This window comes from Lynx rufus, unplaced genomic scaffold (assembly GCF_022079265.1).
Source record: "Lynx rufus isolate CCGP_SWC_20201006 ecotype Redwood Valley unplaced genomic scaffold, mLynRuf1.p SCAF_25, whole genome shotgun sequence".
NCBI lineage: Eukaryota > Metazoa > Chordata > Mammalia > Carnivora > Felidae > Lynx > Lynx rufus.
In genome coordinates this window covers 15,935,090-15,947,733 of record NW_025814840.1, presented here as the reverse complement: position 1 = coordinate 15,947,733, position 12,644 = coordinate 15,935,090, and the positions used below count along the sequence as shown (strand labels likewise).

Genomic DNA, 12,644 nt, shown 5'->3' with positions numbered 1-12,644 from the left:
CTTCAGGGAAGAGAGGAAACCACTCCAAGAGCAGGCTTTCTTATCATTCCCTGGGGCTGGCTAGGTTTTCTTTGTAAGAGTCCTGCATTCCAAACACCAAACTCTTTTGCAACAGGGGTAAACTCTCTAAAGACTTTTAATGCGTCCTGCAATCAGCGTTCAGCTTGATTTATTACAAGAACAAACACAAGAAATTATATCTGATGTGGACGAGTCTGGGCCAGTTAAATAGTCACAAATACCATGGTGCTAATGAGGCCAAAGTTCCAGGCACAATTCATGTACAGGCCAGCTAAGTGCTAGGTTCTGTGGCCTCAAACTGCACTCATGAGCCCAGCTGGTCGTTTCAGACATTTCTACCCCTGGTATTAACATAATCTGTAGGCACGGGTAGGTGGGTGGGTGGGGGACGCGGAGGGAGCCGGTACAACCCAGAACAAATCTGGGACGTACATGTGCCAAGACTACACGGTGCCATCATTTTTATCTACAGACAGAATATTCTGGTAACAACCCAGGATGAGCAAAACACTACATGCCAAAGTAAAAATAATCTTCTGAGACTCTTGGTAAATTAGCCCCTTACTTTCTCAACTCCAGGCCTTAGGTGGTTCGTGACAGATCCCTACGCCTGGGAATAGGAAAATAAAATGCAAATTAAGTCATTTAAAATACTTGTGCTTTATTATCTAATAAATGGTGAAAAACAGTCAACTGAAACTTAATCGAACACACGCTGTGCCGGGCACTACGAAGTGCTTTGTATGTAGTAGCTTGTCTAATTCCAGTCACCATCCACGAAAGGTTCATTCATTCACTGAACAAATATTTACTGGCCGCTTACCATGTTCTGGGTATGGTTCTGGGCGCACAGGGACACCTCAGTGAAGAAATGAGATCAAAGCCTCCGTATTCAGGGATAAAGGAAACTACAGCAGAGAAAATTTTGCCCAAGGTCCCAAAGCGAGGAGCTGGGATTCAAATCCAGATAGTGTGGCCCCAGAATTCCTGCTCGTAACAACCACCTATTTCTGCTGAAGCTGTTTTTCCACCTAGAAGCAGGAAGCCTCAAAGAGGACACTAGAGTCACAGAAATCTGACAGTAAGAGGGAAATGCTGTGTACCATCTAGTCCAAATATCATGCGTGCCCCATCTCCCCACTGCCAAACCCGTGGAAAATATCTCTAAAACACAACGTTCTTGGGGCACCTGGTGGCTCAGTCGGTTAAGCATCCAACTTCGGCTCGGGTCGTGGTTTCATGGTCTGTGAGTTCAAGCCCCGCATCGGGCTCTGTGCTGACAGCTCGGAGCCTGGAGCCTGCTTTGGATTCTGTGTCTCCCCCCCCTCTCTGCCCCTCCCTGCTTGTGCTCTCACAAATAAATAAAACATTAAACAAAATTTAAAATCCAACGTTCTTTCCCTCTGAGCCTAGGTGCTGCCCCCCAGAATCCTTCTCGACACAGTGCTCCAAGCAGCCACCGCCTGCCATCTGAACCACGTCCCCATTATACAATTATTGAATTTCCTGAGAGGCTAAGACCTCACGCAAAGCCACAAGGCAAGTGGCTGGGTGTGGCGAATTCGGCATACGTCCACTGACCCTTATCTCCACTCTTCACCATCCCCTTTAGATTATGAATACTTGCCCACACAGCGGTTAGTGCACAGATTTCCCAGTGGACCATACTGAGGATCATACGGATTCCAGACACAGTAAGAACAGTTAAGAAAGCAAAACAATTTTACAGTTTTCTACCATCAGCATAATGACCCGATGTCATGGATTCTCACTCAAGTTACAAAAATAAAAACGGCAACAACAAAAAAACTCAAAGAGGTAACAGGGAAGCATAAAGAAGTCTTTAAGCTACAGAGTCTGTAATGTGTAGTATTAATTTACAGGTTTGCTTGTTTTTGTTTTTTTTTTTTTTAATTTCCAGTTTGGGAACTTTAAACGCCCCCTCCTCCGTCCCCCACTCCCCAACCCCCATCCCTCCATCTACTTTTCTGTGTGTATAGGGCTTTAAGGATACTTTCAGTGGAAAAGTCAGGTACGGAGAACTCATAAACCCAGGTTTCAAATACCACGCAACAGAAAGGGGGCAGGGAAAGCCTGGTTCGAGTTCTGCTAACAAACAGCAAAGCCCAGCAGACTTCAGATTCCAGAGGCTGCCAGATGGGAAATGACGAGGCCAATCCAGTTTGGAGTCCAATGGCTCAAGTAATTAGGGAGCTGGAAGGGCTTTGTGGTTTGAACAGTCGATGACTGGGGTCAAAAGGCACTGGCTCTACTCTGGCTAACGTACTGACAGATTTCTTGGCCTGAAGAAGCCCTATCGGTTTTCCGAGCAACAACTCACACGGAGTTTAATTCCTGAATGGTTCACAAGTATCTGCCGGGCAACTGCACTGCTCTAAATTAAGCTTCTTAATATAGAGTGAATCCGTGTGGCATTATTCCAGATAACTGTTTTTTCGAGAGCTAGAAATCCTTTAGGTTAAAACATCGATACATACACACGTGTGGTCCAGGGATTGTAACTCTTGTCTCTTAAAAACACATACAGATATGTGATCGAAAGAAAGATTTTCTGATGGTGGTGGGAAGGAATCTGATTATTGGGAAACACTTCAGATCATTCAGGAAGGACAAGGGATTGGGGTGAAGCATGAGGCAAGTGGCCAGAAAACCCAGCTAGCAACGAGAAGGAAAAGTCAAAGAGAGCCGTCCCTGCTGCAAAGTGCTGGGCTGAAATCAGGGGCCTGCCTTCTCGGCCCGGCTGTCGGATCTAAGGTGGTTCTTGCAATTAGTGATAGGGACAGTGCAAGTGGTTTCTGTGCAAGATGTGTGTTTTGACTACCTTCATGTGTTTTACAAGCATTCAAAAAAAAAAAAAAAAGAAGAAAACGTCTCTGCTGCAGTGAAGTTTCATTCATTGAACATATACTTATTGAGCAATTCCTACGCAGTCCCTGGTACATCAATGTATTTACAGCAAAGGAGTGTGGTTACGTGACGTCAGAAATAAACTGCCTAAGCATGAAACCAAACTTTGTTTCAACTCCCGATTTAACCAAATGCAATCAAATCACTAAAATGGAATCGTGTCACCAATAAGTTCTAAGATCCGTCCTTTCAGTATTTTCTGTAAGTAAGTTATCCACCCATACGCAGAAACCCGGGCTCAGGTTACTTACCCAGCTCGCTCACTTATAACGAACACAGCCGACACGAGTTTCCATTAAGATTTTGCCTAGCGAGCAATAAAGGTGTGTGCAGAAGAGTTTCCAAGTTTTATGAGGAAAAAGTGCAATATAACTTATGCAGAAATTCTCCGGTTTAAAGGCCAAATACTTCCCAATGATAAAAGAGTCAAAGCTTATTAACGCCATTCAAGAATCCGCCCCCCGCCCCCGCAAGTGATTCTTTGCAAATTCTCACGACATGAAGCCCCTCAGTGGGCTGACCTGAGATCCGGAAAGAGGAGGGCGGACCTACCTGCTGTCTGTTGTTGGGCATGTGGGGAAGCATGGTGGACACGTGGAACATGACTTCATAGTCTTTGTACGTCGTGTAGAGGGAGTGAGTTCCTGTAGAATCAGCTAAAAACAGAGGATGATGACAAAAATAAGCCAGGCAAGTGCAAAAGTCAGCGATGTGACACTTAGAAGGTCGTTTTGCCAAAGGCAATTCAATTGCAAGCAACAAACCACCCAACCATAAACCACAAGTGTCCTGGGTGGCCACTCTGCCCTCTCGATGCATGCTGTTCCTGCCACTTCTAACCCGTGTCTAGCGGCCACCCTGCCCCACTTGGGTGTGTGTGTGTGTGTGTGTGTGTGTGTGTGTGTGTACGGTTAATTCTTGCGTGATTCTTGGGCACCTGATCTTCCAGAACTCAAAAAAATGAAACGGGACTGAGTTAATATGGAAATGAGAACACAATAATGTTCAGGATTTCTTTCCCTGAATGATGTAATTAATTTTCTTCTCTTTTCAACAGGCAATGTAATGATGAAGTCCTATGATTAAGACGGCAGAGAATGAAGGTGGTCTCTTGCTGTATATTTTGCACTGACAACATGTTAGAAACCACGACATCCGAACCCGTCTTAATCATACAGCTATTCACCTTCTGAAAAGCAGAATGATTCTTTGCAAACTCAAAATCCATCTGTATTACCAATAGATGATCACAGACGCAGAGTGTCAGGAACCTGAACCAACACAGTGACTGTAAAACACTTAAGTCATAATTTCAGGGTGTAGTTTCGAACCACTTTGAACATGGATAAATAAAGACAAAAAGATACATGGAAAATAAGATGCAAACAGAATTCGGGGCTGCCTTTTTCAATCTTTGGCCAACATATAGGTTTATGTTTCTACCTTATAAACAAGAAACAATGCTATTCGGGGTCATTTAAAACGAAGTTTATTTCATTGTGTTTGTTGGGGAAGATCTAAGTAATCACCTTGGGTTAACTTTTTTTTTTTAATCTAAATATTTTAATTTACTTGAAAGACATGAATACATCTAGCATTCGTGGGCCTTTATGATTTTCTTCCTGAAGCCTGCAGGTTTTTTTTTTGAATATTCATTCTGACTCAGAAGCAGTCCTGAAAGTTTTTCTAGAAAAAGCATCACATACAGTTTTGCAGAGTCTGAGGAGGTACTCACAGAAGGCAACTGAATGGAAAAAGGGAAGAATTTAAAATGTTTACATACGGATACTGACAAATCAACTTGCAGATGGTAAGAGAGGATATTTCTCTAATAAGCTGTATATTTCTGGTCCCCAATAAAGCAATTTTCTCTTTTAACTACGTATTAAACACACATCTGTTACTTTTCGTAGGACTTCATGGAAAGTAACGTTCCATTCCAACTGGCTTGGCTAAAGAATGTGGCTTTGGAAGTGAGCAAGCACGGTCATAAGGGAGCAATGATTGTCTTCTTTTATGAAGAACTGACTGGCTAATAACAACATGAAGGCCAGGGGATGAGATAACCCAGCACATTCAATGACTCCCATCACAACACACTGCTATTCAGATGGTTAAAATTCAGTTAGAGACATCCTTATAGGTAGTTAGTAGTCTAGACAACAGGTTTCAGCCTCAGGAAATTGCAGTGAAGGAAGAAAAATGCATTTTGGGGGGAAAACACTTTTAAAAATATGATCACTGGGGCGCCTGGTGGCTCAGTCGGTCGAGCATCTGACTCCTGATTTCAGCTCAGGTCATGATCCCAGGGTCATGGGATCGAGCTCCGCATCGGGCTCTGTGCTGAGCGTGGAGCCTGCTTGGGATTCTCTCTCTCTCTCTCTCTCTCTCTCTCTCTCTCTCTCTCTCTCTCTCCTCCCCTTTGCCCCTTTGCCCTACTCACACTCTCTTCTCTCTCCACTTTCTCTAAAATAAAAAAAAAAAAAAAGATTATCATTAGTCTATCCCAAACAGTACTGTAAGATGGCCTTCTGAAATTATATATTCTGCAAGTTTTCATCATAAATATCAGTATGGTAATGGAGAACGTAAACAGATGAGCTTGTTTGAGGATCTGCTGCAAATATTTCTATTGGGCAAGAGCGGCAGGCCATCATGGCGGACCCCAGTTTCGTCATTCTCTGCATCCAGACCGGAAGGGGCTGGGCTGCCCACGGCCTGGGGTCCGTACTCTGGTGAGCAGAGAGCATCTTAGTGGCTCATGATCATGTGATCCTACTGCGTTTCACTTTGTACCTGAGACAGAAAGAACCCATTTCAAAGCCAGAAAGGACATCCCAGATACTCCAGCCCAACACTCTCAATTTTGCTTGTGGCCCGGATCCGAAGAGGGAGGACAGAGTGAAAGCTCCAATTCTCATTAATTTAAGAAGGAAGATTTTTTGTGTGTGTTCCATGAAAGACAAAATTTTATCTGAGCATTTCATGAAATGTAATTCTTAGAAACTTCCTCTTTACTAAAGGGATGTCTTAGACCTCACATCTCCCGGAACGCCTTACTCATAAAAATAACTTGGATTTGTTGATTATGAGAATCAATGCATCAAAATCTCGTTCTTACATTATCATCTCCCTGCCCAAAGGTGCTTAGTGCTACATCTGTGATGTAACAAGGACATCTCCTAGGTCATAAAAATTTAAAGCTGATGTCCATTCTTACACGGAGGGAAACATTCACATTATCTGTGTTGCAGTGTTACAGAATGGATGGATCAGAAGGTCTTACGGCGTTTCCTCAATCCATCCCGCTGAAGAAAGATGACGGGCATTCATGATAATGAATCCACATCAGCAGTGACTTTCCAGGAAGGATATCCCTAAGGGCAGCATGCCCGCACCTCTAGGGGTTGGGTGGTGGTTTGCATGCAAGGGAGTTGGCCAAGAAAAAAGAAGAAAAGTCTAGCAAGGTCTCACCGATTTTTCTTAAAATATGTGGATATTCACAGTGGGCGTCACAAATTATTCTACAGTCTTTACAGATCTGAGGCATGAGCAATAGGCATTCAAAACAACAATCAAACTCCAGCCCTCACATGTGTGAAGGACACACAGGGGCCCGCATACGAGTTAACACTGTCTCTCCAGGTCTTATCATCCATGTTCTAAACGTAACTTCCAAAAAAAAAAAAAACAAGATAAAAAGCTGGATCTGACGGATAGGTACACAAAGACCCAGCACCACCCTGATGTAGACAAGAATCAGTGAGGGTCCCAAGGTGACAGACACTGGGGACACAGAGTCGTGGAACCTCAGATGGCCTTGCACGGATGCTCCCACGGGGAAAGGCCTCACTTCACTACCCCTACTAGGACTGGGTTGTGTGCTCTCCCACATCCTCCAATTGTAGAAACTACCTGCTCGTGTTTGTTTATTTATTTAATGTTTATTTTTAAGAGAGAAAATGAGAGACAGAGTGCAAGCAGAGGAGGGGCAGAGAGAGAAAGAGAGAGAGACACAGAATCCAAAGCAGGCACCAGGCTCTGGGCTGTCAGCACAGAGCCTGACACGGGGCTTGAACTCACGAACCACGAGATCATGACCTGAGCTGAAGTCAGACCCTTAACCGACTGAGCCACCCAGGCGCCCCACTGCTCATCTTTTATTAAAAGAGCAAGCGGTTAATTGCTTGATAATAAGGAAAATTGTCCAAAATACACATAATTACTCTGGCTGATATTTTAAAGGCCGATAGCAATAAAATTGAACAGCATAAATATGAAGATAACATATTTAGAATGTATGAGGACCAGAAGGAACATGATTATCTAAATGAAGACACAAGACAGATGCGCACATCACAGGATGGCGGAGTGTCTGTGTTTTAAATCGGCACCTCAGAGCTAACTTGAGTATGTCCCACTCAAGGGGACGTGGGTAAGGTCCCTGGGAAACAGGACGCATCCGTTTTTAACCACTGCTTCAATTCCCCAGTCAACATCGTGAAACCAGAAATGAACAGAACGGGCCCGAGACCACGGCAGGAGCGGACGCGGTAATATTCCGTCTTTTAGAAACGAACGCAGTGTGCGTCCTCGGTATATACTGGAACAAGGGTGTGGTAGAAGAGGGGAGGCTAAAAGGAAGAAGGAAATATTAAAAGATTCTTCGCGAAGCACTGGGGAATCTCTCTGCTGGTGTTACAAAAAAAGAGTTGACCTTTTGAGCTCGTGTGAAACACACACCTCTTGAGAAATGTGCCTCCTTTGCTCGTCTGAGGAAATCTAAACTCTATCCCGAAGACGCCTGGCCAGGCCGCTGCTGGGGTCAAGAACGGGAGGGCATGTGATCGCTCACTTAGATTTATGCGGTATGCCTACCTCTGGAGGATTCGGTTTGTGCACACACACAAATATGAAGCTTACTTTTATTGTCTAGCTGAGCTCGGTATTTGCTAAATCCTTTCAGCCGGACTCTCTGGCCCAGAAGATCAAGGAATTCTTCAAAAGCTGGTCCCGCCGTCTCATTGTTATACATCTCCTCCTCTGTGCTCTGGCCTGCTTTGCAGTAAAGGATCCCAATCTTGTGCTGAAAGCTCAGCTGAAATGGGGGGAGAAATGTAATTACTTGGCAAAGAGTATCAGACATGCTAACTTCTAGTAAGATTAAAACTACAGAGAGCACGCCAGGACGATTCCCATAAGCAAATAAGCGAAAAGAGGAAGAAGCAAGGGTCACTGCACAAAATGCTACAAACACACAACCCAGAAACCCCAAAATGCAGCTGGAGAAACGGCAGGAATCCTAAGAAACAGAATGTATAGAATGGCCATGTGGGATCGACCAGGTTTCCAAAATGGACAGACAAGTTCAGGCATCTACTTAAGCATACAAGCATGGAAACACCTAATTTTATACCCTTCATATAATAAGAAGCATCATCTCCTAAGTTAGGGGGAAAAAAAAAACCCAAAAAGGCCACGACTTTAAAGTTTCCCCTCTCTGGTTCTTGATGCTTCTTTTGTTGTTAGTTGAACATTCAGGAAAATATGAACGACTGTAATGAAAACACAAACCAAATTAAGGTCTGGTAAGGAGGGAATCCCAGGGGAAACTGTGATATATGTATATAAATAGAATAATGTTTTGTTTCCATAAAAATAACTCTGGCTATACAATTACAGTTATTTCTATGTTTTTGGCTATCCTGAAAAGAAAACATCTGCTAAATATACAAAAGCCGTAAAGAATTTTGATAGCGATTGAGGAGATCCTGCTGTAACTCTATCTTGCAGTCAATCTCTTATCAAGCTGGTAGCCAAAGGCTTGCTTTCTCCCAAGGCCGGGGAGAAACTGGAACCATTTTTACAGTTTTCTTATTATATCCGAAGAGAAACTACTCCTCACTCACGCAATCAGCACACTTGATCTTACTACCGGCAACCTGAGCCTCAAAAACGGACAGATTATCAGACATCGCCGGCTTCCTAAAGGCATCAATCCATAACACTGTTCACTTCCATTATCGAGCTATAAAAGAGAGCCTTTAATCAAAATTTACAGCTGACTCTCCGTAAAGTAAGGCAAAACGATACTCATTTCCCTTGAGCGGCAAAGCGATAAAAGCAGTCTCATCCACGTTACCTGATGACAACGTACAATCCAAGAAAGGCAGGAAGCCACCTGCCAGGGTGATCTAAGCAGCCCGTAGGAAGTAACCTCACTGCGCATTAGGATACATTTAGAGTTGAACAGACAGTCAACCGCAACTGCACAGTGAACACAGTGACTCGTGCCCTGGGTGTGGGGATATGAGATGCTGGGCACAAGCTATTTTCTAGCCACGATCGCGCATTTTATTGAACCAGTTCTTTAGGAGGGTCAAGTACAAAAATACTTCCCTTCACCCAGAGACTGAGGAATGTACGTTTCTGACCAACTCCCCAAATAAATGAGACACCGTATTTACTGCAAACGTAGTACAAAGTGTAATAAAAACGCCTAATTTTACTTCATTCTGAACGCTAATTGTTCCTGAGTGACTCAGAAGACATTTCAGGATCTTACAGCGCGCCAGGGAAACACGGGACTAGCCGGCATCACCCTGGACGTTGGTGATCTCAGCGGCCATCGGGATCCACCGCAATCCTGTAACGAGGCCTCAGAATGCCTGCTTCCCGGCCTAGATATCTTGTTGGTTTGACTTCTCTTTCGCCATCAGAAGACGACTTCACCTCTCTCCAGTTATTTGGCCCTAGCCTGTAGGAGAGTCCGCCAGAAATACAGCGGCATGGTGAGCCCTGGCGTGTGTAACCCGGCGTCCCGTGGGCCCCAACGTCCCTGCATCCAGGCACCCGCGGCTTCCCCCGCAGCCAGTAGACAGGGCCGCACGGCCGCACGCTCGGTCCCGTTGGCCTGTCCTCTGCTCTTCAGCCTGCCGCTCGCGTCAAAGTGCTGCCAGGCCGTGTGCCAACACCACCTGGCCGCCTGGGTCTTGCGCGGCCCGGCCTCCGACGCCCCCTGGTTGCTCCAGAGGGGGACCACTTTCCCATCTTACGCTCCCACTCCTTTGGGAGGAGGCCCAGAGGAGCAAAGCTGCTTGGGGCCCCACGGTTTGGGCTGGTGCGGCCTCACGTCCGCTAAGCAGAGCCCTCATCCGACGGGCACAATTTCTCTCTGTGATTCCAGAGTCTCCTGGACTTGATATTCCTTGTGGACTCTCATTTGGGCAAAGGCCAAACACCCAGAGAACCGAACTCCCCTGGGCCTACCCCGCTGGCTGTGGTGCTCTCCACTTCACACCCTTCTCCCCAGCCGTCGGGGACAAAGCCAGCCTGAGTCTAGACCCTGCCTGTGAATCTGCCCACCCTCCAAGAAGCCCCTGGGCCCACGGAAATTAGGGGATGTGCTCCAAGAGATTTCAAAGCCCACAGGTGCTCACGAGGGCGACCAGAGCTCTGCTGCAGGGAAAATGTCCCGTGGGACACGCGCAGCCTGGCAGGGGCACCGAGCACGTTCACCGTGAGGAGGCCGCAAGGTGGAACTACCTCTAGGGACTTCGAGCAAACAGTTGGGGCCGGCTTGCTACGGTGGCTGCCATTCCACTAAAACAGGAACAGAATGAAACGCCGTGAAGACACGGCTCTGACTTAAACATTTTAACAAACCTCATGAAAACAGCCGAAACGCCATACGACCATCACTCCCCTTACGCTAGCAACAGACCTGCACACAGCTGGTAACGCACCCTGCAGTTAATCAGGGCACAGTTAAAGGGGGGATCCCACCCCCCAAGTACTAAAATGCCCAATTCTCGCGGAACAGGGTTTGTAGCCAAGCTTTCCAGACCTCCGGCCGCCCCCCTCCGCTCCGACCCATCCCGCCGTCCTTGCTTTAGCCATTCCGACTTGGGCAACGGCCAGTCCCACAGTCCTGGGGGGGAGCTCGGCCTGCTCTCAGGTGTCCACGCTGTCGCAGACCAGAAATCCCCGCTTGCTGAAACCGCATACTGCCTCAGTGCGGAGAGCTGGACATACAGACGGGCTGCTCAGACAGACAACCCAGCGAGGGAGGTCTCCTTTGGTTTCTGGGACTGGATAATGACTGACTGCTGGGTTCCCAAGGCCAGAAGCCCAGTCATCACTGACAAGAAAATTTAAATTTAAATGAAGGGGACAAACACAAAGCTTCTGAATTGTCTTGCAAAGAAACTGGAGTGTGCAGGGAAGCCCTTTCCTTCCAGGGCATTCTATTCTCTCTGGGTCTGTTTACTCCCAGCGAGCTTGCAGCCTCATTTATTTGGACCTGCGTGACTGAGAAGCAAGTATGGTATGCAAATCAACACCAATATCTAGGGTGGTGAGGGGACAAGAGGAAGGGACGGCTGGCCCAAGGACAAATTAGCCACTCTGCCCCAGAAGCCATGATCTTCTAAGAGAGGGAGCCGCCACCACTTACCTGAATTTTTTTTTTTTTTTTGGTCAACCTACATAATTTTAGAAAGCCACCTGTTACATAAATTAGGATAGTCTTTTAAAACAGGAAACATGGGATTTTAGAGGTTGACAGGTGAATTTATGCAGAGAAAGGAACAAAAGTTTCAGAGTCTCGCTTAATAGTTACTTACTTCCCTCGTCACTCTCCACGACTAACCTGTGCCCTGGACACAGCAGGTGCCCTTTCCGACCTTGTTGAGCCAGGGCGGGCTACAAACCCCAGGAGAGCAGAAGACGACAATATATCCTCTGAGTATTTTTTCACGATTAAAAACCCTTAAGAACAGTACCATATAACTGGCCCGTACCATTCCTGTGCGGATTTACGTTTAAGAAGGAGAATAAGAAGGGCGCTCCTTGGAATAAACTCTCAGACACTCTAACGGTTAAAAAGAAAGTTAAAAAGGGCCGTCCAATCTCTTAGAGATGAAAATAAACAGCATCTCTTCCTCACGGAATACGGGAACCAGACACCATCAAGAGGTACGGAAAGTTTAACACCACAATGTACACCATTAAGAAAGTATACCAAAGTCACGCAAATACGATTGCCAAAGAAAAAACATATGAAATACAACCAGAGCTAAAGAACGCGTTGGCTTACTTAAAAGCAGAACCCAATTTTCAAAGCATTAATTTTGACATTGCACTATAAAAAGCACCTAAACTCTGGATTAAAATAAAAAAATTGCCTGGCATAGCTTCTGGACCTATTCTGCTAAACAGGCATCCCAAATTCGTGCTTCATTTCGTGAGGAGATGGTCAACGGTAGCTGCTGCGATCGTCTCTCGGGGCCTTGAGGACTTTGGGATTCAGGCCCGCGGTTCATGGGCCATCTGTGGAATTTTCTAGAGCAGCCTGAGGGAACCACCTACCTCATCCGCCAAGACCCTGCTATACAGCAACTACAGCGATATACTTTAAGGGAAGAACCGCATACACTGGCAACATAAAGGGACCCAGAACTACCGCATTCTCCCATGACGTGCAACATCATAAAAAGAAACACGAAAATAAGACGTGAAAGTTATTGCGATTCTTCTCAACAAGCCTGCTTGAACGTGACAGCATCTGGACCCGCACCGATACATCCACGATCCTTCCAAGATCATGTTTCCCTCATCGGCTTCACGGACATCTCGTACATTCCACGCACTTTCCCGGTCATGATCACGGTCGAACTACCTTGTGGACCACGTGG

General features: G+C 45.9%; 1 protein-coding gene across 2 annotated transcripts in view; it reads right to left on the bottom strand.

Moving 5' to 3' along the window:
• SIPA1L2 (signal induced proliferation associated 1 like 2) overlaps nt 1-12,644 on the bottom strand; it is a 108,757-nt gene that overhangs the window by 73,261 nt on the left and 22,852 nt on the right. For both annotated transcript variants that reach the window (XM_047088736.1, XM_047088735.1), the window contains exons 4-5: nt 7,873-8,047; nt 3,502-3,605 (exon numbers count right to left, since the gene is read on the bottom strand). In XM_047088736.1, coding sequence (XP_046944692.1) covers nt 3,502-3,605; nt 7,873-8,047 — 279 coding nt within the window. The remainder of the gene's footprint in view (nt 1-3,501; nt 3,606-7,872; nt 8,048-12,644) is intronic.